The sequence below is a fragment of the Aythya ferina genome, assembly GCF_964211825.1.
Source record: "Aythya ferina genome assembly, chromosome: 9".
Lineage (NCBI taxonomy): Eukaryota > Metazoa > Chordata > Aves > Anseriformes > Anatidae > Aythya > Aythya ferina.
Genome location: NC_140305.1, coordinates 27994841 through 28020182, shown reverse-complemented (window position 1 = coordinate 28020182; position 25342 = coordinate 27994841). Strand labels below are relative to the sequence as shown.

General features: G+C 46.1%; 3 protein-coding genes across 8 annotated transcripts; all 3 read left to right on the top strand.

Moving 5' to 3' along the window:
* The first annotated feature begins 7 nt into the window (after positions 1-7).
* Positions 8-13633, top strand: EIF2A (eukaryotic translation initiation factor 2A). Of its 6 annotated transcripts, XM_084529429.1 has the most exons (15): positions 16-137; positions 1267-1411; positions 1983-2052; positions 2497-2571; positions 3256-3374; positions 4411-4510; positions 4924-5006; positions 5716-5789; positions 5935-6079; positions 6926-7042; positions 9239-9810; positions 10703-10819; positions 11697-11825; positions 12476-12541; positions 13174-13633. In XM_084529429.1, the coding sequence occupies exons 2-15, from the start codon at positions 1297-1299 to the stop codon at positions 13237-13239; spliced, it is 1848 nt and encodes a 615-aa protein (XP_084385555.1). In that variant the 5' UTR covers positions 16-137; positions 1267-1296; the 3' UTR covers positions 13240-13633. The 6 variants fall into 6 exon arrangements, with proteins under 6 accessions (XP_084385556.1, XP_084385555.1, XP_084385558.1 ...); XM_084529430.1 differs by lacking the exon at positions 1267-1411 and having other exon boundaries at positions 8-137; XM_084529432.1 differs by lacking the exons at positions 16-137; positions 1267-1411 and adding an exon at positions 278-974.
* Positions 13634-13904: 271 nt separating this feature from the next.
* On the top strand, positions 13905-20763 carry SELENOT (selenoprotein T). The gene is made up of 6 exons (XM_084529447.1): positions 13905-14080; positions 14509-14619; positions 15713-15839; positions 17309-17396; positions 18233-18384; positions 19952-20763. Exons 1-5 carry the CDS (start codon positions 13926-13928, stop codon positions 18355-18357), a joined length of 606 nt encoding a protein of 201 aa, XP_084385573.1. The 5' UTR covers positions 13905-13925; the 3' UTR covers positions 18358-18384; positions 19952-20763.
* Positions 20764-23887: 3124 nt separating this feature from the next.
* On the top strand, positions 23888-25308 carry LOC311441380 (glucose-dependent insulinotropic receptor-like). The gene has a single exon (XM_084529419.1). The coding sequence runs from the start codon at positions 23989-23991 to the stop codon at positions 24946-24948; it is 960 nt and encodes a 319-aa protein (XP_084385545.1). The 5' UTR covers positions 23888-23988; the 3' UTR covers positions 24949-25308.
* The last annotated feature ends 34 nt before the right edge of the window (positions 25309-25342 follow it).

The following is a 25342-nucleotide window of genomic DNA, read 5'->3' as shown; positions in this document are numbered from 1 at the left end:
CGCGCCCGGCGGCGCCCCCCCCGCGCCGCGCGACGTGGAGCTCCCTGCGGCCGCCGCGCCGCCGCTCACCCGGAAGCGGAAGCGGAAGCGAGACCGGCCCCGCGCCAAGATGGCGCCGCCCACGCCGCTGCTGGCAGGTGGGCGCCGGGACCGGGCCGGCGGGGCGGGATGGAACCGGGACCGGGACCGGGACTGGGGGCAGGGCTGGGTCCGGGTCCGGGTCCGGGTCCCGGTCCCGCTGTGCCACCCTGCGCCGCGGCCGCCCGCTGGGAGCTGCCCTCGTGCTCCCGCCCCGTGCTCCCGGCCCCCCCCCCCCCCCCCACCCCGGGGCTCTCTCGCCTCGGCCGCCCCCGGCGGGGGCACGGGACGGGGGGGGTGGGGCGGGGGGCCCGGTGCCGCCGCTGTCCCTGCGGGGCCCTCCCCGCCCCTCTCCTTTAACCCGGTGAAGCCGCCGGTGGTGGGAGGGCGCCGGCCTCTGCCCGCCCCCGCTGCTCGGCTCCAGAAGCGGGGCTCTTCGTGCTGGGGCTCCGGGGGTACCGGGGGGTGCCGCTGTCCAGGCTGGCCCTGGCCCCGCGTTGCTGCCCGCGGCCTCCTGCAGGTTCAGGTCCTGACCCCTGGAGCCCGGTGCCGGGCAGTTGGCTCCAGCCGGCCCTGCCCGGCTGCTGGGGCGCACGGAGAGCAGCGATCTGTGCACGCGGTGGTTTGGCCAAACTAATGCGCTCTGGGTTAAAACACGCTCATCTTGATCGTTCCTGAGGTGCAGGAGAGACGCGCAGGGGGGATACGCAGCAAGTAAAGAGGCAGCTCCGAGGAGTGGTGTGAGGGTGGCTGCAGGCAGGGCTGGCTCCCAGCACTGCGCTGCTGTGGCTGTGCGAGGGCTCCGTGATCAGCCATACTGCTTTCCTCTGAAGGCTCTCAGAGGCTGAGTGCTGGTTTTGGGTGTGTGCTACACCTTCCCGCCTCGCGGCAGGCTGGTACACTTCAGGCTGTTACGCTTTCGTGCTTATTTTCTAGTGCCATAAGCATGGCAATTTCTCATAAAAAGATGAAATTTGGAACACATTTTGTATCAGTATTTCTTCCGTGCTTGCTGTATTTTAAGTTGAACTTTAATGTTGAAATGAACTGCAGGGCACATCCAGACTCATGTCAGCAGAAAAAAAATATCCGACATAATCTTCCTTTGGCAATGCCCGTCCTGTGTTTAGGTAGTTAATCCTTGCTCTGGGGAGTATCTGGACAGCTCTTTGTGATTCCGTTGTGCAGGACTATCGTGTAGCCTCACAGCGATGGAGGATGTGGCAGTTGTGCACGTTTGGCTTTGTGCAAGTGCCTCTTGCAAAAAGGCTGAGCCTTGAGGACCACCAGCCGCGTGAGGACAAGGTGTTTTTCCACCTCCTTCCTCATACAGGTGCAGTTCTTGTAGCTTGAGGTCATCCTCCGAGGTGAGGCAGGTTTTTGTGCCGTGGTACCCGCTGACAGGACAGTAGGCAGTGAGCTCAGGCTGGAACGCAGGGAGTGGTGCTGAAACGTGAGAAAAGCGACTGCTGCGAGACAGCGCGCGGGCACCGGCTGCCCACGGAGCCTGTGGAACTGCGTCCCGGCACAGCCCCAGCTCCCGAACGGGCACAGCCCCAGCGGGGTGTGCGGGGCCCCGGCCTCCAACTCCACCTGACACCCGGGTTTGCCTCCCCCTGCCCGGCACTGAGCGCCTGATCCCTTCTGTGCTCTGGCACCAGTTGTGCTGTGGGCATCTGACTTCAGTCTGGTCCCTGTTATTTTTTTTAATCCTGCAGTTACCTTGGGGTGAAGCCAGGTCAGCCTCCGATATTCCGCACGTCCCTTTACAACCTCCATTCTTGCTAACTCTAAACTGCAAGAAGAGGGAAAAGTACTCGCGGGCTTCAGGGGTCACAAATTACGGTCTTTGTTTGGGCAGTTTTCTGACGTGGGAATGAGTATGCTTCTGTTTACTTTTCCAGTGAGAGGATCTGAAGGGCTTTACATGGTGAACGGGCCTCCTGCTTTCACAGAGAGTACGGCGTTTCAGAGGTACTGCTATTCTGACCATTTGTGACCTTGTGTACAGAAGAAATGCCCTAACCTGGAAGGGACCCACAGGGGTCAGTGAGTCCAAATCTGGACTGGATTCTGTTCCTCAGATTTTCTTCTGAGAAGTAAATGCCGACTAAAAGTGAAAAATGTACAAAAAAAATGTTTTTTCATGTTGTTCAGTAAGCCCCAGTGGCTTTGAAGTCTTTACCCCTGCCTGACATGTAATTGCTCAGATAGTAATCACCGAACAGCTAGAACAGAACAGCTGAATTGGAAGGGGCCTGCAGAGATCACCTGCTCCAGCTGTTGGGTTGCTGAGCAGATCACACTGCTTCTGTTACAAAGGGGTGCGGGAAGAAACTTGAGTTTCTTTTACTTTTTTTTTTTTTGATACCTTATGCAGTGCGTTTTAATACTAATGTGTGTTTCTTATTTCTCTAGGGACTCTGGAAAAAATTGCAAAGCTGTTACTTTTAGCAAGGACGGTTCCCTCTTTGCCTGGTGCAATGGAGAAAAGTTAGTTCCATTTATGATCCTAATCATTCAATTTGTATAAAGTAAATTGAGTCAATCATGTTACATTTACCTTACGTGTGTGAAGGCCATTGCTATTAATGAAAGCATTTGCACGTGCTTTAAGTGCAGTTTAATTTTTATGCCGTTTGCAGTAACGGCTTTGTTTTCTGAATAGCAGATGAAAAAAATACTCTTTTACTCATATTTATAATGCTCACATTTCTGTGGAATCTTCATATGACTTATTTGGGGTTTTTGTTCCTATTTCCTGATACCTCTCTTGAGACCTTTAAAAAGACCTTTAAAATACGTAGACCAAATGCATGTTTGAATTCAGTTAGATCTTTGTGTTGGCCTTCTCTCGACTTTAACACTGGAAGCATGGATGGACTCTCCATGGAGGGAGCATACCTTGTCTCTGACTCAGAGTCAAAGCATTGCAGATCAAAATATGCGATACGTTTTGACCAGCGTTTCATGGAGCCAGTTTCTGTCCTGGTTGGATATCTGGTCTTAAAATGTGTTCTTTCAAAAATTTGGTAAAAGCGAGAGGAAAAATCATCTCTTCAACACCAGCCAAATCTAGAACAGATCTAGGAGAGTCAAATACTTGAAAAGTTACCTTAGTAGTTAATTAACTGTTGTAAGCATGTTTTATTGATAATATCATTTTTTTGGTTCCAGAGTGAATATTTTTAATGTCACCAGTGCTGAATTACTGCGTTCCTTTGATCTTCCAAAAGTAGTTTGCCTTGAATTCTCACCAAAGAATAACGTTCTAGCCACGTGGCAGGCCTATACAAGTGAGTATTTTATCCACTATAGAAGTATGCAGGGCACATGCACATTTTAATTTGGTTTGCAGACTTTTTTTACGTGGTTTGCCATTGTAGCATGTTCACTGCCTAAAAGAGCATCATGGAAAGTGTACAGAAAAAGCATGTGGTTAATCAAATATAGAGTGGAGGAGGGAGGGAGAGGTGGCATCTTCTAAAAGCATCTGGTATTGACCATTTTTTGCCAACAGTAAATCAGTACATGTACCAACTCTTTGTCTGTTAAGTAAATTGCATGTTTCCAAAAAAAGCTAACTGACCTTAGTGCAGAGTATGTTTCGACAACACGCCATTCAAGCAGTTTGTATTTGTGTATAGACAAAGAAAATCATGAGCTGTCTCAGGAGTCATGTCCTCTGCTGGGCACAGCTAACATAGGTGTTCTCCTTTGCCCAGAGGGCTTTATTCTCTCCTCTGCCTCTGTGTGGAGTTGATGTGCCTAGTTTAGCTATTCTCGGTCTTACCGAATTATGAAGTAATACCTAGAATGAGTACAAAATGAGTAAAAAAAAAAAAAAAAAAAAAAAAAAGTTTAAAACAAGCAGAGCTGTTTTATTTGGCTTATAGATACAGCTGTGACTGTTAATGTGTTGGACAAAATGTGTTGGATTCTTTTGAGAACACAGCGTAATAGTGCAGAATATTCCTTCCATTCTTTGCCAAGAGAGCATTCTTGATTTAAAAACTAACAAGCAAAAACCAACACAAACATGCATTTAAAAAGCTGTCCTAGGGTTGGTAGCCGTAGTCTTGTAATGGCAGTGGGAACCCTACACTTCCAAATGTTAGTTCAAAAGAACTAACGCTGACAGACTGCAGGAAGACTTACGTTAACAGGTAAAGCAATTAATAACCTAGGGCCTCGTCTGTTAGGGAGTGGGGTGCTTCCTGTAAGAAGTTGATGCGCGTTCAGATGCTTGTAGAATCACGAGGTGGAATGTCATCGTGGTGAAGCACATTTAATCCCAGGAGATCGCCACGTTAATACATGTATCTGTTGCAGCTGCTAAAGATGGCACAGCAGGGGTGCCCAACCTACAACTTTACGATGTGAAAACTGGGAAGTGTTTGAAGTCTTTCATCCAGAAAAAGATGCAGAACTGGTAAGTAACTTTTCCAGGTGCTTAATGTTTGCAAAGAAATGTGGCTTCCGAGATCTCATACGGGTAAGTGGGGCTTTTGGTGCGGTGTTAGCTTTCAAAATGTTTCCTGCTACTAGCTGAAAGCAACTAACTATGCTTGTTAGTACTTCTTACACCGTTACAGTTGTGTATTTCTTAGTGTAGATCCCCTATCATTTGGCATCAGAAAGAAAGCTGAGCAGGTGATAATCGGAAGTCCAGTTATATATTTTATACAAGGTAAATTGTATATTTTTTCAGATGGCAAGTGTCAATTGTCCATCTGAAATATATTGTGATTGAGCATATTTAGATGTAAAATAGGAGGAAAAAATGCTAGACTGCTGAAGATGAGCAATGCTCATTGTTTCTAATTTTTTCTTCTTTAAATGTAGGTGTCCCTGCTGGGCAGACGATGAAAGCATTTGTGCCAGGAATGTAAACAATGAAGTGCACTTCTTTGAGAACAACAACTTCAGTAAGCAAATGTTTCTATAAGATAGTTTAATTACGATCTGTGTAGGCATCTTCTGTTTTTTTTTTTCACTTTCCACTTTTTCCTCTCATTTCTTCTGTTGCTTGTTTTTTATTTGAAGTATTATCTGCATTCTATTTTAATTCTGGAAAATCAAAATTGCTACATTTTAATGAAGCATGTTTTCTTTTTTGTTTACTTTATCTTTTTAATACTTACTTGCTATGAAACACATTTTCAGATAAAAAGGCTTGGGTTTGTATTTTTACATTTAATGAGATTCAGGAAATAGAGAGTAGGAAATAGAGAGGAAATTCTCAGTAGAGAACGTTATCGATGATTACTTCTTTGTGTTGTGTGTATTTTGTCAATGAACTATTTGAAAATGCCTCTATAGAAAACTGATACTGATGGCAAAACTGAGGCTGTGAAGCTACAGGTGTTTTTTTTTTTCCTTGAAGTTTTTACTACTATTGGTGGAATATGTGGATTCAGTAGAGGGAGATGTCAATAAAGAAAACAGGTCTAGTCAGACCTCTAGTTTGTTGAAGTGGGAAGTTAAAGTTTGCTTGCCTAGTGGAATAAATCTTTTATTGTTATATATACTTCTCTTTGTTATCCATGATACAGACTCATGAGAAGGTATAGCTGAGTAATCTAGGCTGACGTTTTGTCATTAATATCATCGCATCTGTGACTTCTTTTTTTGCAGACACTATTGCAAATAAGCTGCATTTGCAAAAGGTTAATGATTTTGTGTTATCTCCAGGAGCACAGCCAACCAAGGTACTTCTGATGTTTTTCCAACTTTTTTTTTTTTTTGTTCAAAAAAAATACTGCAGTTTTAGTACAGTGTATGAGTAGTAAATGGACCAAGGCTATGTGCTACCAAGAATATAGTCTGCAATAAAATCTCATGACTTTGTTTTAGGTTGCAGTGTATGTTCCAGGCAGTAAAGGTGCACCGTCGTTTGTTAGACTCTACCAGTATCCCAACTTCGGTGGACCTCAGTCTGCACTCGCCAATAAAAGTTTTTTTAAAGCTGACAAGGTGACAATGCTATGGAACAAAAAAGGTATAGCAGCTCTATATTTAAACCTGACATTCTGTCCATTTGTCATTTAATTACTTTGTTTACTATGTGGGTTTTACATTTTATTTGCATATGCAGATAAATACCAAAGATAGCCATTAATGCTAAGGCACTGTTAATTATTTTTTTAATTATTTCGTGTGTTGGAAAATTTTGCAAGTGAATAATGAATTCAAATTTAATTTTGTGTTCTGTGGTAACATATTTAAGCTGTAAATGTGAGGTTATCTCAGAGTGTAAGCTGTTCTGTAAAATTTTATAAACAGATGTAATCATGATTGAGATGACTTGCACAGTCCTCTGCATGCTTTGCTCTTTGAGAGCAACAGGCTGAATAATATTTAAAAAAAAAAAAAAAAGTTCTTTAGTTCAACCCACGTTGTTTGGAATACAGGGAAGGTATTACATAGCCCACGTGTGGTTTCTGTGTGATTGCATAAAATAGATGTACATACAAAAGCTGTTGATGATACATTTTATTCAAGGACTGATCGGGATGCCTATTTTTTTGCCTTACATGAAAAGCATTAGATGCTCTTGCTGCTACTGAACATCTTTTTATGGCTGCAAAAGTTTGTTCACTTTCTTATAATCCAATAGTAAATGAGTAGTACCTTGGCTTGTACTCTTAAATTTGAGAAAGGAAAATACCAGTTTTGTTTGGGTTTATGAAAAGCTCAACTAAGAATAGAATGATAAAAGCACTGATATGCGTGCAACTAATTGTAAAGTTCATTATTAACTCAATGTCTCCTCGTGCATGGTAGTTAGTGAAAAAGCTTGTTATTTTAAGTAATTATATGGAAATAACTCTGTCTATTCTATTAGCCACAGCTGTGCTAGTAATAGCTAGTACAGAAGTTGATAAAACAGGTGCTTCGTACTATGGAGAGCAAACTCTGCACTACATTGCAACGAATGGAGAAAGTGCGGTCGTACAACTACGTAAGTCGCTCTTGGGAATTTTTCATTGCGTTAGAGCTCTCAGTAGTGGGAATTGCTGCTTCACCAGCTTTTCCTTAATGTCTGATGGTGGTTTTTTGTCAGTGTAATGAAGTATTCTTTACAAAAATGAAGCGTTCTTTAAAAAGCAATATTACTTAAAAAGTGTTCTTTTAACCTGCAGTATGTTTTCAGTAGCTAAATTGTTGTCTTTGATATACCCGTTGTCTTAGTGGCAGCAGCACAGAGCACGCGCTTTCAGTTAAAATATACAAATAATCTACTTGTGAGAGTGTACAGGAAGGGAACTGTGTTTTCTTTCTGAGGAAGGACCTGGACAACAGAGCCAGTGCAACGTTTGAGGATCTGAAATAGGCAGGAAAGTATTTTACCAAATGGAACAATCCTACAGGCAATGTTAGGCATGCGATTGATACTGGCAGTAATGTCCATCTGGAAGGAGCACGCACTCATTTTCAGTGTCTTGTTTGTACTGAAAGTCTTCGTAAATTTCCTCTGGGTAGTATTTTTTCCATTATCTTAAGTTTTTGCTGTTATGTTAAATACTTTTTTTGTTTGGGATTTTAAAGAAGCGAGTTAGTTGTGAAATTTCAAAACGCTGGGCATGTGATGATGTAAAGAAGTAATACCTAAGTGACTTTGTAAGACAGATTGTGACTATGTTCCCTTCGATACTAGCTTTGATCAGGGTAATGTCTCCAGTTTGCCTTCTGTAGCAAAACTTGTGTTTGCAAGTACTATGCCCCGTTTCTCTTTGTTGCTAATTTGACTGCGAGGAAAAGTAATCAGTTACAATTCAGTGTCTAGAATCTCTCTGGGGGCAGTTTACTGCGTTAAGAACACTAGTTCTTAAATTCCGTTCTTATTAAAACCTTTGACCTTTGAAGTTACTTACTTCAAATGCATCTTTATTTAACAAGAGGTCTGTCGTTAATTCTAATTTAATTTAGCTATTAATTTTCAAGGGGGATAAAGGGTAAAGCTTTTTTTTTTTTTCTTTCCTAAGGAAAGCAAATACTGAGCACTCGGAGTGAGTGCTGCCTCATTTCCTGTGGATCTTAGAGGTCTTTTTCAACCTGAATGATCTTATGATTTGTATCATCTGGTGGCTTTTGAGGTCCAGTTTTGAAGCTTTTTTCACAGAAGCATTGTGGGGGGTGGGGTGTTCAGTTTTGACTGGTATGTGCTACAGCCTTTGCCTTAGCTGCTGAAGCCCATATAAAGCTGCCATAATCTCTCCAGCGGCTTACTGCCATGAAACTTGTAGAAACACAATTTTCTTTCAGACCTCTACCTCTGCAATTGCATTGGGGTAACATTATCTAAAAAGCTTTAAGAGGGGAAGCATGCAGTGTGAATGCACAGCTGAAAGATGCGGGGGTTCCTGAAGATACCGAGGATTTAGAATAACAACAAACGGTTCAGTTCAGTTGGATATTTTGAGTCAGTGTTCGAGGTTAAGAATTAGCATTAATGCACTTGGCACTTGCCTGAAACATACGTAAAGGTAATCAGATTATGGAGTGTTATAGTGACCTACGGGTCTTATTCATCCTTCTGTATCTTAACATGAGTTGAGATCACTGATCCACCATTTTTTCAGTATCTCTTAATGCGCTAGCCCCCAGAATAGCTTCCAATAATAGCAAGTTTTAGTCAGTATGTGTGAAGCCATTTTTTGTCCTCTCCCACTTCAAAATCTGTCCTTAAAAATACCATGCAGGAGCATGGTGCAAAGGTAACTTGAGTCAACACTTTTAGCTCTACAAAGCTGAGCTATGCTATAGAGTAGAAGAGGAACTATTATCCAGCTGGTATAAAATTCCTGTTTTTGCAGGTTTCCAGTGGGACAGTTTGAGATGGTCCTGAGATACCATTCTTGAATAATGAGGAAAACAGATAAAGGATTTTTTTTTACATGAAAACATATGCTTAAAGTGCTGATGCTGACTCCAGAGAGGTAATTTGGAATGGCTGCAGTTATTGTTGCAAACGTTAACTAAAATTATGAGACTATTGTTTGTTTCTACTGTAATTGTTAGCAGAATTCATTTTCAGTCAATAATTAGATTATAGGATTTTAGCAAAGCGTGGAGTTAAGAATCATTGGTATCTTTTCGGTGCAAGTGAAACAGTATAATCTCATAACAATGGCTGCATGTTTTCCTTTTCCTTTAGCTAAAAATGGCCCTATTTATGATGTTGTTTGGAACCCCAATTCAGTCGAGTTTTGTGCTGTGTATGGTTTTATGCCTGCCAAAGCAACAGTTTTTAATCTGAAATGTGACCCTGTGTTTGATTTTGGAACCGGTCCTCGCAATGCTGCTTACTACAGCCCCCACGGACACATCCTAGTACTAGCAGGATTTGGAAATCTCAGGGGACAGATGGAAGTGTGGGACGTTAAAAACTACAAACTCGTTTCCAAACCAGTAGCCTCGGATTCCACATACTTCGCTTGGTGTCCTGACGGGGAGCACATTGTAACGGCTACCTGTGCTCCCAGGCTACGAGTCAGTAATGGCTACAAGATATGGCACTACACTGGCTCTCTTTTACACCACTATGAAGTTCCAGCAAATGAAGAAATGTGGCAGGTTTTCTGGCAGCCATTTTTGGATGGAGTATTCCCAGTGAAAGCAGTGAAGTACCAAGCAGTTCCAAGTGAATTGCCGAGCGCTGAGCCAAAACCTGCCCAGGCATACAGACCTCCGGCCTTGAGAAACAAACCTGTGACAAGTTCCAAGCTTGTAAGTAGACTGCCATATATGCACTAAATTGTTCTGTTTCATTGTTTTGCCTATCTTTGAAGCTTGGTCTCAAATATGTGTATATTTTTTATAAGGAACATTAGAAGAGTAACCCGAGTGACAGGAATATTACATTTTTCTTGAGAGGTTTTCTTAGCAGTACTCTTCGACCAATTATTTGCTCACTGTTTGCAAGAATTTGTGCTAGGAACAGGATTTTCTTTTGTCCAAACACTGTTCTTTCACGAGGTTGTTTGCAGACTTTTAAAGCCATTCTCTGCAACACGCACAAGAACAATAAACTGTAAATTTAGTTTACAGTGAAATTGGGTACTTGAGTTAGGATAGGTCCCAGTTTACCAGCCTGCTCTCTGCTCCCAACTTGCCATATGCGTTAACTGTTAATTGAGGAGCTAGGGAGGGGGGGGGGCCTAAAGAATTTCCTCTTTCCACTAACCAAAGCAACAGCTATAAAACAACCCGGTGACCCGTTTTTTCTTTCTTGTCACAGGGAGCTTGATTAAAAAGTTCTCAGCAAAAGCAAAATGCCAAGCTGTTCTATTCCTGTTTGATTTCCACTCCTCCCCCACCTCCATAAAACATGATGATTTTGCTCTTTTGCTGGACATATGTAAAATATTCAGGAAATTCAGTACCACCTAAAAGGGAAAACTTGAGAATGGAGGAGTTTGAACTCCTTTTCACCACTAGCCTTCCACTAGCTGAAGGAGAAAGGGCACGTACTTCTTAGCTTCCATCACAGTTCAGCTTTGTGCATGGTGTTGTCTTAAGTAAATTTGGAAGGTTTTTGTTTGGTTTTGTTTGTTTGTTTGTTTGTTTTTGTACCAACGTGGAATAGAGGTTTCAAAACTTAATTTTGCCTATCCTGCAGCATGAGGATGAGCCACCTCAGAACATGAAACCACAGTCAGGAAGCAGTGAAAAGCCACTCTCTAAAACAGCTCTCAAAAATCAAAAGAAACATGAAGCAAAGAAAGCTGCTAAACAGGTACTGCAAAAGTAATTCTTTTAAGGATAATGTTAAACTAATTTTCACAACGCCAGTGATCAGTTTCAGAGCAGTGACATTAGTTTTCCTGAAACCCATCCAGTGATTTTGCATGTGCTCACTTCTGGGGAGGGCGGTAGATGTGTTAGTTGTCCTTTTGCATCTGCCTTAGTCATACTTAAAAATAACAGCTGAGGCTGGTTGCTGCAGGTGTTAGATGAAGTGAATGTCAATATGCAATTCTGCCTTTTCACCTGCAATGTGAATCTGCAAGGTTCTTTCCAGACTTGGGTAAGAAGTGAGAATGGGCTTGCTCTGCAGGTCAGGGCTGAGGTGTGTTACCAGGACAGACCAAAGAGAACTTGTTCTGTTTCATTTCTTTGCTGTTCTTCACCTAAGCAGATAAAAATCAGCTTTTGGTATTAGCACTCCAAATTTTACAGACTTCTGAAGTAATAATTTCTTAAAATAAGAGCTTATGTTTCTGAATTTGTTACACTGTCTTTGAGCCTTTTCTTTGTCTCGAAGAGGTGATGACCCACCAGTCTCCTTTACAAAATATTTGTGTATATGTCTGTCATGTCATCCTTACTGGTGTTTTCCCATGCTTTGTATGGTTGGTGTCTTCACGAAGTAGAAATTGAAGAAGAAACAACATGAGTGGCATTCCAAAGAAAGCCATTACCTATATAATAGGTAATACAAAATAGTGTAGCAAGGCACATACAAATCTTAGAGAATATGAGCAAATCGGAGGAGGAAGAAATATAAAATGGAGCAGTTCAAATGACGAAAAAGATTTTTCAGGCCTTCCGTAATCTAAGGTATTTTCTGTAGATGATGTGATTTATTTATTATTTTTTAAATCTGCTTACAGGAAGCCAAAGCTGATAGCAACCAGGAATCTACACAGTCCTCAGCGTCTCAGAGCACACCACGGAGTGCTGTGCCTGCTGTGACATCAGGAGATCCTGAAACTGACAAGAAGATAAAGAACTTAAAAAAGGCAAGGGGATTTCTTAAATGAACAACAGACTTTTCTAAGAGATGTTTTTTAAAGTCTAGTCTCATTGTAAGGTGACCTGAGCTCAACAGGATAGCGTTTACTTAGATGGTAATGTCCTGAATTTGTAAACCAACTTCCTTGGCTTTTTCATTTTGTAGAATAGTAGAAGTCTTCACTTGTCAAGACTCTTGAAGATCATCTCAGTCTAGACAGCATAGAAACCACTGAAAGGTGCATGGAAGTGCATTCCAGCCTGCAATTACGAATACTGCTGGATGTGCAACAAATTCCTCACAACTGAGTATAGCTTAAATGCCTTTATGCTTAGAAAGGCAGCCGTGGTGAAGAGGGATAGCGATGCTGTAGGAGTCACTTCTGAAATGGATTTGGCCCTTCAGTCAGATAATGTATGGTGTTCTGGTTTCAGAAACTAAGCATTCCTGTTCTCTAGGTTGTCTTGTTCTTGGGGAAAAAAAAAAACCTCTCTTTTATTGGTGGGGAATTCTGGATTGAGCATCTGCAGATGCTTAAAGGAAATGTCCCTTCCACATTGAGAACTGCCTGCTGGTAAATCTAGCAATTGCAAGTGCGGGAACTTCTAAGACTGTTTCTTCCGTTCTTGGTTCACCTATACACATTTATTTTCACAGAAACTAAAGGCAATTGAGCAGCTGAAGGAACAAGCAGCTGCTGGCAAGCAGCTAGAGAAGAATCAGGTACTGTGAAGATTTGGGTAGCTTGCTTGAGTTGGATTTTTACCAACATTATGTTTGGTGTGTGTTGCTTTGTGATGATTATGTTTAGATTTTGTAAGATTTTGATGTGATGCATCAATTCAATTTCAAAATCAGAGACAGTTCCTAGCAGCAAGCATTCAACAAAATGCAGAGAGCAAACCTGATGTTTGTTTAGTTGGTGTCCCCGCCTCTGTTGCTGCACCCCCATCAAATGATCCATTTGATTCATCATAGGGCCATGTTTGCTGTTACCGCCACTCCTGTGCATTATGTGGAAATGAGTACTAACACCGGCCAAATAACGCTGATGTACAGTGGCCAAACAAGTGTGAGAACTCTCCTGTGCTGCCCCCTCTGATAACCCTGTGCGCTTCTTGCACATGGCGTCGCTTCAGCCTGCAGTACCCCTTGGCTCAAGCACGGAGTCAGGCGTTCTTTGAACTAAATACTGTAGGGGTGAGGGGTGATACTGTGGGATAAGGCACCAGGTGTGCATTTGTCGCTATACCTCTGGCTTTACTGGCTAACTCAGAAGTTACCTTCATAAATAACACTTTTTTGATTTCCTGTATAACAAGCTCCATCTCTTATCTTGTGCTTTTTTGTTCTAGTTGGAGAAGATTCAGAAAGAAACTGCTCTCCTTCAGGAATTGGAGGACTTAGAACTGGGTCTCTGAAACGTCATGGAACTCCAATATGGTGTTAACAAAAACTTCATCCAAAATCTAATATATATTTACTTGGACATAATAAAAAGTTGTAGAAAATGGCTGATGATGCAAAGGTTTACAGATTTTCTGCACACTTGCCTTTTTAAAAGCTTTCTTAAGGATTTGTGCAGGTGAAATTGTAAACAAGTAACAGCACAACAGCCACGTCTGTTGCTGTTCAAACCAGAAACGTGCTGACGTTCGTAAAGCATATCCAAGACAAATAAAAACCAGAAGCATTGTGTTGGGTGTGAGGAGGGAAGGCGATGGGGTTTACCTTGATAGCTTTATTGTATTTAAAGAGACGCGATCTTTATGCAACTACGGGCTGTAGATAAAAAATAAAGAGCATTTACTAACACCAGCGCTTCTGTTCTTCCGGTACGAGGCTGCAGTTCCTGCAGGGCCGGGGCCGTGCCCCCTCAGCGAAGCCCCTGCCCCGCCGCACCGCGGCCCTGACGGCCCCGCCCGGCTTTGTGCTGCCCCCGGCCCTGCCCCCCCCGCGGTGCCCGGGGGGCGGCGGCGGCCCCGCCTCGCGCGGGTGCCGGGGGCGGGGCCGGGTGCCGGGGGCGGGGCCGGTGCCGGGCGGCGCCTGCGCGGAGCGGGGCGGCGCTCGCGTGACCTTGGCGCGGCGGCGGCGGCGCTGGGGCGAGATGCGGGCGGCGGGGCCGGGGCCGGGGCCGTGGCTGCTGCTGCTGCTGGCGCTGGCGGCGGCGCCGGGCGGCGGCTCGGCGGAGCAGGGCGCGCTGCCCGCCAAGCGGCTGCGCATGGCCTACGCCACCGGGCCGCTGCTCAAGTTCCAGATCTGGTGAGGCAGCGCGGCCGCAAGATGGCGGCGCCGGGCGGGACCGGAATCACCCCCCCCACCCCCCCCCTTCCTCCGTCAGGGCCCCGCGGAGGCGGCGGGACCGGGCCTCGGGGGCTGGGCGGGCAGGGGGGGGGCCGGGGCCGTTAGCGGGGCTCGGGGGGCCCGGGGGGGCCGTGGGGGGACGCGGGGAGCGCGGCTGCGGCTCGGGGGGCGCCTCGGGGCCTGCCCGCACCGGGAGCCGGGGGCGGCGCTGCGGCGGCCGGGCGGCAGGAAGCAGCGGGGCCGCGGGGCGAGCCGGCTGCGGGCAGCCTCCCCCCCCCCCCCCCCGGCAGGAGGCCTTGGAGCTTCCCGCTCGGTACCGGCGGCTGCGGGGCTGTGGCGGTGCCGGGCTCGCCGCAGGGCCGGTGACCGGTCCCGTCTGTGTGCAGCGTCTCCTGAGGCTACAGGCGGGTGTTTGAGGAGTACATGCGGGTCATCAGCCAGCGGTACCCAGACATCCGCATCGAAGGGGAGAACTACCTCCCGCAACCCATCTATAGGTGAGCAAACCACGGGCAGCGCCCTTTGTTTTTTTTTCTTTTTCCCAGTCTGTGTGCTCACGGGGAGCGGTGGGCGTGTGCCTTTGCAGTTAAATAAAATTGAAAATGAAAACTTAGGAAAGGTTTTTTTGCTGCTGTGATTGCTTGCAAGCACGGTGTTGTCTCCCCTCCAGATATCTGTGTGGTAACGTGTGTATGGGAAACTGATGGTTGTCTGTGGTACGGGGCCTGGCTCTGAGGGAACCCAAAGTAACCTGTGTGGTCCGTGTTGCTCACAGTGAAGCTTTGCAGCTTTTCATCGTGATCTGTCTGGACACAAGTTCTTGTTTGTTGCTCAGGCTTATGCACTTAGTGTCTGTTTCTTGCAATAGGTCAGGGTTGTAGGGTAGGGAAAGACTTGTTTTTAACATGTAATTTAGGGGGAGAGGATGTTGGGGGACCTTAACCACAGCGCAGGGGAAGGCAGGAAAGCCCAAAGAAATCTGGAGAAATGAAAACAGCGTTTCCTGCTGGTACTTAAACCATCGTGTACGCGCTAGAGAGTGATGCCGTAGTTACTCTGGTGGCTTCTGAGCCACTTCGTGACCTACTTACCCCTAATAAGCACACCGGTAAGATTGGTACGAGTTCGAGTTCCTCAGTGCTCTCTGGGTGTAGATGTAATTCCTGCAGAGCACTGTGGAGTTCTCTGCACTTGCTGGAAAGCTGCTTTAAGAGGAAGTAGTGCACGCCAATTGAACACGTCTCTATTATACAGAACAACTTCCTCAAGAAACTAAATGCATTGTCTAGTTTAGATGTGCGTAAGTTGAAATTTCTGTGTAAGGTCTGGTTGGGAAAAAAGGAACAAATGTGTGTGTGTGGCATACAACACTGGTATCCTGAGAATGTGTGCTCTTGTTCATGTGTGTTGCTTTTACAGGTAACAAATATTTTTAAAGACAGATAAATTTACTTGAAAAAATGTATATTTCCTCTGAAACACTGGATTGTACATTATGAAAATCATTCTAATGAGGTAAATCTTAGCTAACATGCAGTGAAGTTGTAATGGGAACGTTCTAAGTCACTCTTATCTGTTGTCTTTTGATAGGCATATAGCATCCTTCCTGTCCGTCTTCAAACTAGTATTAATAGGCTTAATAATTGTTGGCAAGGATCCATTTGCTTTCTTTGGCATGCAAGCTCCAAGCATCTGGCAGTGGGGCCAAGAAAATAAGGTAAACTGGTTGCTTTCATCTTTTATTTTTGAAAAGCAGTTTTAGCATGGCTTCATGAGGGTGCTGTGGGAGGACTGAACGTTGCTGCTGACTTAAGCACACTGTAGTCTTAACAGAGCCTCCAGGCTCCTGTAACTTTTGGTTTAATTCCTGGTATTTCTCTTTCCAAGCTAATGGTGCTGTAGAGGGACAGATGTGGTCAACATTACTGATAGAGATGTAACACTGTTTGCTAAAGAAACGCCGCGGTTATTAAGAAGGCACTGTGGTGTTTTGTTTTGTTTTGTTTTGTTTTTTATTTTTCTTTAAGGGCTCAGGTAGAGTGCCAAGCTGGTATTTTTATTAAAACTACAGCTTCCTTTTTCTGTTGTCTCAGGGCTATTTTGCAGTGGTTGCTTTTGTCCAATTTTAATAGAGTAGGCATCCAACATGATTGTGGCTAGAAAAATCAAATTGAAATTCTGTTCGTTTTTTTTTTGCAGAACTTATTTGGGCATGACAGCCTCTGACTTGTGGGATGAATATCCCCGTGAGTCAGTGCTGCTGATACTAACAGGTCGATGGCATTGTACTCTGATTTATAATAACCTTATTCCAGATGCGTTCTATTAAGCAAAAGCAACGTGTAAGTCTGCTAACCTGCATGTATTTCACTGGTGCACGGACCTCCAAGAGCTACCCAGTGCAGCAGCTCTGGCTGTGTCTTCAGTCAGGGTGGGCGTACAGAGGCTGTAACACACCACGTGGAGTTGAACGGGCCAAATGCAGGACGGAGCTGGGCTGGCTGTGCTACGCCCCTGGTGTCCTCAACAGCTGACATCTCCCATGCAAATCCACGGGCATTGCAGCACCTGGTGTGACTGCCCTTCTGCATGAAGAGGGAATTAAAGCTGTGGTGGCCATGGAGTGAGGTGCTGCATTGCTGGAGATTGCATCAGTTCTTCGTGAGGCACCAGTGCACAAAGAAAATGCTAAATTATTAGTTTGAAGAAATGCTCCAGGGTTGGCAATTGCTGCAAACGAGGCAGTTTGACATTGCCGTGTGTCTAGACCTGCCGTTGTTCAGTTTCTGTGTTAAATCTGAGTGTTACTCTGAAAATGACAGGCAGTGTGTAGGAACATCCGCGTTCCCTTGTCCTCCTACAAGTGCCATCTTAGCCACGTACTTCTGCAGGCGGGCTGTTGAGATGTGCAGAGATCTGTGGAGGGAGGGGGAAAGAAGGTGCGACTTTGCTTCTTTGAGTCAGAACTGTGAGCTGGGTGGTTTCAGAACAATTGTAATACCTGTCTTTGAAAGACAGTGTGCAAAATCTTTTTTTCAGAGAGGATGAAAGGAAGATGGCTATGCCACTTTAAGACTACGTAATTATTGTAAAGGGGAATACAAAGATGCCTGTAAACTTCAGCATTTCCGAGTGAATAAAATAAGCCGTGCTTTACGTGGCCAAAGTCTCTCTGTTCTCTTCCAGGTTTATGCGTGTATGATGGTTTTCTTCCTGAGCAACATGATTGAGAACCAGTGTATGTCAACAGGTGCATTTGAGATAACTTTGAATGGTGAGGCACAAACTTTCTCTTCTGGGAGTCGTGGTGCGTGTGTACAGAGATGTGTGAGAGCTGTTGGTCAGCCGTCAGGTTGGGAGCGTGAGGGCTGGTAGTGTGAAATGGGCGGGTTCCAGAACGTGATGGTGTGTGTAATGCCCTCCATCCTCAAACTGCAGATGTCATGTGTCACAGTGCATGATGAAAATTGTGCATGTCTTGCAGTACGGTCACATACATGTATTTAACAGTTGCAGTGTAAAAAAACCTTAGGGGAATGTTTGATCACTTGGAGTAGCTGTATTGTGTTTTCGTTGCGTGTGATGCACGTTAAGGAAGGAACGATCAACTAGAGGAACAGTTTCCAGTTAGATGCTTTTGTTTTTAAATATGGTTTGGACTTGCAGTCATGTTAAGTCTCTTGATATTCCCAGAATTTCCAGTACTGGTAGACAGCAGTGCCGATGTGTCAGATTAAGAGTCTGTGGACCTTCTGCCTTCAAATAATTCTGTGGTTTTAAAGATTATGTAAGCCTCACAGAGTACAATTTTTTTTTCAGGCTGTAGGTACAGGTCTATAATCTGGTTCTGTGCTTTGCTTTTCTATTTATAATTGTGCAGGGTGTGTTTCAGTGTAGTAGTTCCTAAATTGAGTTTTATCCTCCAGAGCCTTTGTAAAGGCTGACTGCATCGTATCAGAGTAGCTGAAGCAGTGTTGATCCAGACATTTCTCTCAATAAAAAATTAGTACCAACCTGCATAGGTTCCTGGATCTTTTAAAGTTTGCATAAACTAGCCCTACATGTTCCTTTGTCAAGTTAACTGTGTTTTCTCCATGTGTTTTGTGGTAGATGTTCCGGTGTGGTCTAAGTTAGAGTCCGGCCACCTTCCTTCCATGCAGCAGCTTGTACAAATTCTTGATAATGAAATGAAGCTCAACGTGCACATGGAGTCAATGCCTCATCATCGATCATAGCCCCATCTAACAGCACTGAAACTTCTTGTAAGTATTCTTCCAGTCACCAGCTGCCTGTTCACTTGGACATAAACGGCTGCATGTTGCAGATTGAACGTTGTATTTGATATTTGTTCATTTAAACGTGTTTTACTGAAGAAAAACCCCAAACAGTTGTAGTGACTTTCAGTTAAATGATTTCACAGGTACTGTTCTAGTAGGAGGTTTTGTTTTGGGGTTTGTTTCAAAACTGGGAGCTGGTTTTCCTTTGGCCAGAAAAAACCTTGCGTTAATGAGCTGTATTAGACATCAGAAAACATGCTTTGTTATGTGCCTTATGATAGTCTGTGTGCGAAGGATTTGTCTACGGTTTGTAACTGAATTGAATTGCATGACCCTAGAAAGTAGAACATTCTTTCTTGCCTTTATGTGTGTACTGTACCGTTATAGCCTTTCCTTGACTGTTAGAAGCAGGGGTTGAGTGGTCATATCCATGCTTCTGTGCTTTATGCTGAGCCAGTTCTGTGTTCCGGCATCAGTTGTGGCATCAGTTGTGACATACATTTAGCTTACGGTTCTTCACAGGAACGGAGATGTGCCAGGAAAAAACTATCTTGGTGCAAAAGTGGAGAATCTCCGTTTAAGGGACCACTTGTGAATTCTTGATTGAAAAAACTGGGGCACAGCTTTTTGCAAAAGAATGCTTCGGATTTGGAGACCAATTGCTTGGCATTACCTTGCCAGCAGACATCCCACTCTCAAGTGACAGACCTGTGCTGCCCAGCTCTTCTGACCTGTTGAGCTCTCCCTCCACAAGCACTTGCGCAGCTTCATGAAACAGGGAGAGCAATTCAGAGAGGTTATGTCAAAGTAGCAGTGCAGGGAATATGAGAAGCCATTGACTTCTGATTTTTGCAGACATACCTTATTTAGTTAAGTTCAGTTTGTCTGGTGGTAATATAGCAGAAGTCACCTTAATTGTGAAGTCGTTTTGTGTTTTAGAAACGTAATTATTTAAAAGTTGGGTATTTCCAGTACTTCTTAGATCTGCATGCTGAAGCCTGACATCCTGTATGTACAGATTTGGAGAATCTCAAGACACCATTCTTTGTGTTGCAAAGTAGATTTCGACGTTTTTAAGCTTACAACACATGCTAAGACTGTTCTTTTGTAGAGTTCCCTCTAAGAGGATGTAAGTTAAAATATAAAACAGAAAGCCTTCGGTGGTATTTCTATCCACATGGAAATTAACGCAACACATCCAGATGACTTTGGTAGTGAGGCTCCCTGCCTGTGTTCTAGTGTCTCCTTATTTAATTCATACTGCTGTAGTATCACTCTGATGGTATCCTCGTAGACAACTGTTCAGAAGAAAATAATAATAATCCCCTCTTGTCAGGAGTTAGAACCTCACAAGAGACACTGCTTATAATTCAGTTTTTATTACCTGAAGCACACGTAGCCTGCCTTTCTTCCTAGTTTACAGCAAATGCATTCTGTTTGGGCAGTGCTGACTACGTTTAACTTGCTCATTTAACTCACGGCTTTTTTTCGATGGCTTGCTCGTTTAACTCAGGAGTATTGCCTGCTGTAACACTTGTGTCTTTGTTTTCAGGAGTTAAGTGGTGATTTCCAAGGGCCACGTGTCTCAGACCAATGAAGGCCTGTACTGAAGACAGCTTGCTGTTGGTACAGACTGGATGCTTCTCTTGCAGTCACGTCGTGCCTCCTGAAAAAACCTTAATGGAAGACATCTTTCAGTGCTGGTGTGTCTCCAGATACTGCACATTCATGGAGTGCAATAATACTGTATAGTTTTTTTAAGATTTCATTCGACCAGTTCACAGCTCAACGATGCAGGCATTACTAATTGTAACTTATTTTATATTCATGTTTCACACAATGGCAGATTGAGTTGATACCTAATTATCCCTTGGAAAAAGTTTGTTTAATCTGTTGTATTTTATATGGGTTTATGTTCTTTTTGTAGTTTGAAATGAAGTTATAGGAGTGTCTGATATTGTCCTAATCTGTTAAGTAATTGACAGCTGTCTTATCAAATATCTCTAATGTGGTTAAAGCAGGGTTGTATATTTTTCAAAATATATGGCAGAGTTGAACAGTGCGTATATACTAAATTATATGAACAAAATTATATGCAGAGTAATTGCATCATTTTGTGAATTCAGTAAAAATTAAGGTCAACTGCTTTTTAAATTGTGTTGGCCAGCTCAAGAGGTTTTCCTGTGACCATTCTGAAGAGTTGAAAAGCTGGGCCTTTCACTGTCCTCAATAGAAGCTAAGGAAATTAATTTAAATAAAGAGTTCTCATTGACTGTGTGAAGTACCTTGTTTGAGTCACTGATGGTGATGATATTCTTAGAATTGTAACCGAAAAATACATAAAGAGTCCACTTCCCAAAGTCAGCAGTGTGTTCATTGTCTTCTGTGAGCGCCGTGCATGGCCGGGTGAGAAACCGCAGCGCTTGTGTGGGGATGGGGGTTTGCACGAGTTGGGTCAGCCTCCTACGATAGCGCCTCTGAGGGGGGCTCAAGGGAGCTCCTGTGCTAAGGACCAGGGGGAAGCTGTGAAGGCCAGGGCTGCAGTTTCACACCGTGGCAAGGAAGCTCCTGAAAGTTGCTCCTGCTGGGGAGCTGTGCAGCCCACACGGGGTGGCTGCGGCAGGTGCTGGGTGGGATTAGGCGTCTGTGGAAGCTGCAGCGCTCTGATTGTTGGGGTGTTGTCCTGGGGCTGTCCTCCGGGCGGTGGCATCGCTATCGCCCCACCTCGCCCTGCCTGGGAGGGAGTTGTGCCCAGGGCCAAGTCCTCTCCCTGAGAATAAACGTGCTCAGGTTTCTGCTGGGGCTGAGCTGTGGTAGCTGCAGGTCTTGCTCTGGCCCTGCTCTTTTGGCTCGTATTGAGCCCCTTCTGCCATCGGAACAGGCAGAAACCTGCTTCCAGCGAGGCTGCACAGCACAGCTGGGATCCTCAGCGCCTTGCCCCTGCTGAGCTAGAGACGTCTCATCTCCCGCTCTGCTTTTTGTTCCTGCCCTGAGCTACTGGGTTTTGCCCCCCTTGTAAAGCTAGTGGAAGTACTTCCCGGATCCTTCTTATCAAAAATTACCTTTGGGTGGGGAGCTGAGGCTGGGAGATTTTCTCTGTTGGGGTAGTAAGTCAGACAAGAAGGGAATCTGCGGAGCTGTCATGAGGGCAGTTGCCATGGTTTGTAAGAGCAGACTTTGACCCACCTCAAGACTTTAAGGAATGCTTTAAGTAATGTTTCAGATAATTTCAAAGCTCTGTCCACCTAGAGGAAAGAAAAATTGACACCGATTGCTATAAAGGCGTTGCTAATCACAGCCATTAAACATACAGTGGCCTCTTGATTCTATGATGAAATCATCTTTTCAGGTAATCCACGCAATCTCTTCTGAAATATATTAACCAAAATGTCTAGTGTGCATAGAGCTTTAGTTTCTCATTAGATACGAACTTCAGGCAGATCAGACAGAACAAATAAGTGCACAGATGTGTTGCTAGGCTATGATTTTCCGTGAGCTGTTTGTGGTATCACCCTGGTGATATTTGCCCATGATCTGCTTGCTGCCCACAATATTCCTCTTCTTTCATCTCTGCAAGATTGCGTAACAACACGTTGTATTAAGGTACACGAGAACCTGGGCTGATGTTCTTTAAATCCAGCAGAAGCACAGCCCTCTGCTCTGCTAGGGGAGCACAGACTGGCTGTGCTCATGTCTGTAATTGTAGGGTTGTAGGGTGCACAGAGCAGATTGTTCTTATGGGCTGGACCAGGCCTCATGAACTTTAGTCACGGATCATTTCCAATTGAAAAACTGAACGACAAAATGGAAAAAAGAGCCTTGCTTGTCACTGAAGTCAGCAATGTCTGACAGCCTCCCCACAAACCAGCTACCAAACACCAGATGACAACTCAATACTTGCGGCAGTCCAGGAGGACTTGTTCAGCCTGAAGCCAATGCTTCCCAGAATTTAGCTTCAGCACAGCTGGATGGGTTCGGACCTTGGGTGCCCCGAGCCTGGGAACCCACCTCCAGCAGCAGCCAAGAGGACGTACCTCAGGCTGAGCACACACGGTTTCCCATTCACCCTCTCCAAGCTCTCTGTCTCCAAAAATATTCAGTGCAGGGCTTTCTGGACCCTCTGCATTTTCTGTGTATTCAGCCGGAGGGCACATGCTGATGCCCCGTTGCCTCCAGTGCTCTGAGGGCGCAGTTTTGCCCAGCAGACCGTGCTACAGCCTTTGGCATGGGTTTAAACCTCAGTTATCGTGTTGAACATCCAGTACCTGCCCTTTCTCAAAGGTCCTGCACGCGTTTACACCGTGGTGATGAGACGAGAACAAGGGCAGGTTACCGAGCGTGACCGAGAGCTCTGCTTCCCTTTCCGCCCGCATGAGGCAGCTTCCCAGGGCGGGCAGGGCCTCGCGGTGCTGTGCGTGACTGCCTGGCTGCGGCAGGGCACGCACTCCTCCAGCAGTGTTTGCAGTGCCATTAGCAGAGCCATCACGCCACTCATTAATGAGCTTGCAAGCAATATCTGTCTTGAACTGGTGAACGTAAATTCCAAATCTGCCATAAATGTGAATTTAATGAATATAGTATGTTTATCCTAAGCCTAATCTGACATAAATTGGATTTAATATTTTTGAACTCGTTTACCATGCCACTTCCAGTTAGTGCTGCATTTACAGCTGCGTATGATAAAAGCTAATGTTAGACAAGCATCTTTTCTGACCCATTGCCAGGAGAACCCGACAAGCTGTGGGACAGTGAAGAACTGTCAAGGTATTGCCATGCTCCCCTGGTATCTCCAGTGCTCCCTTGTTTCTCATGGTCTCAGGCAGACCCTCCAAAACCTGTGGTGCTGCCCAGACCCCGCAGCACAGGCAGAGGGGTTGCTGCAGCACAGGCAGCCCCAGCAGTCACGTCTGCCACACTCTGGACTGCAAACACCTTAACAAAAGCATTTCCTTAGGGTCTAAAATCCTATGCAAAGTGCCAGGGCTGGTCTGCGGGCACCAGGAGAAGGAGGCTGCATGGCACAGAGCTCTCGGGGGCCTCCTCAGACCTCTGCTGCGGGCAGAGCGGCCTCACACCAAGTTCGTATTCCCACCAACCGCGGGTGCCCAGGAGCAGCTGCCATCCACCCCCTCGGCTTTGCTTGGAAAGCTGCTCCTTATCGCTGTGCGTCACGGGCGTGCTCAGGAGCCGGCCAGCCCAGCCCCTGCCCCTGCAGCACACTCCTCCCCGGAGAGTTCCCCCTGCAGCCACTCACACCGAGCATGGATGAGAGCAGCAGCTCTTCTGCATCGCTTGGAGCATCCTTGCGGGTGTGGAACAGAGTCAGATGGGAAGAAGAGAGGCTGAAAGTGCTGGAAAAAACACTGGCGACTGGCGGCAACTGGGATGGTCCCAGAGGTCTCCTGGGATGGACTAAGCACCTCTTAAAGGACTGACTTAGATGCTCCTGGCCTCAATCTGCAGCTGGAGGATCTGAAGCACTTCCGTCCCATCCCACCAGCTTGGCCACACTTCTCCTCACAGCAGGATTACTTTGTGCTGGGGTCTGTTTTTTCTGGGCATCTGTCACGACCCCCCTCATCAGGGACAATGGTCAACATCCTGTACACGGTGCTGCACTCCCTCCTGAGCTGCCTCATTCCCCCGGCCAACCTGCTGGTGATTGTGGCTGTCTACCAGCTGATGAGGAAGCAGCCAGGCACCAGCTACATCTACATCCTCAACCTGGCCACCGCTGACCTGCTGGTGGGTGTGATGTGCATTTTTGAGGCGCTGGACGACATCCTTGATGGGGACTTCGACCGCAGCAAGTCCTTCTGCCTCCTGCGCATCGCCATGAGCATGACGCCGTGCATCGGCTCCATCCTGACCCTGCTCCTCATCTCTCTGGACAGGTACCTGGCAGTGAGGCTGCCGCTCTCCTACCCCACCCTCCCAAAGAAAATGCCCGTGGTCCTTTCCCTCATTGTCCTCTGGATGCTCTCCTTCCTTTTTGGACACTTGCCTCTGATCTTTCCCTCTCTCCAGCAAAGCAACTACACAGGTTACTGCGGGCTCCTCTATGCAGCCAAGAGAGAGTATCTCTACACGATCTGCTTTGGCATCTTTGCTCCGTCCCTGCTGGTGCTGGTCTGCCTGCACGTCTCGGTGGGCAGCATCGCCTACCTGCAGCACAAGCGGCTGCAGCACGCCTGCGCCCAGGCTGGGAGCCTCCGCTCCCGCCTGCGCCACTTCAAGGCGCTGCGGACCGTGCTCATCCTCATCATCGGCTTCGGCCTCTCCTGGGGGCCGTACCTGGTGGGGGGCACCGTGCAGGCCGCCTGCAGCTCCTGCAACCTGTCTGACACACTCAAGGACGCCTTATTCCTGCTGGGTGAGACTAACTCCCTCATCAACCCCCTCATCTACGCCCTGCACAGCAAAGACATCAGAAGCCACCTCGCGAAGCTGCTCAAATGCAGGGCAAGGCACCGAGTGAAGCCCCTGGCTTCCAACGTCCGAACCGTGGGGAGCTGGGACGGGGGCTGGCCTGAGGCACCCGGGTCGTGAGGCGCCCATGTCCCGCTGCCTCTGCCTGCACTCCTCCTGTGGTTGTCGGGCCCCTAGCAGAGGGTGAGACGTGGTCCGTGCGGGTGTGAAGTGGGTCCCTCCTGGTCCGTCAGCTGCTCAGGAGCTGCTGCCAGGGGCTGTGCCGTCTGGTATCTGCATTAACTGCACTGTCCCCACATCCCAGCACTGCTGAGGCAGTGCCTCGGGGTCGCTTTGGGTGCACTGTGGCCTTTTGTCTCCCTCTGCATGGGAGAATCGCAGTCTCACGGCTGCAGCAGGCCACACTGCTGTAGGGTGCTCAGCTCCCTCCAGGGAAGTCCGGACATGCCGGGGGTGCCACGTCCTCAGTGCAGGTGACCTCTGAGTGAACACCTCTTCCCTGCCTTCCTGTCAC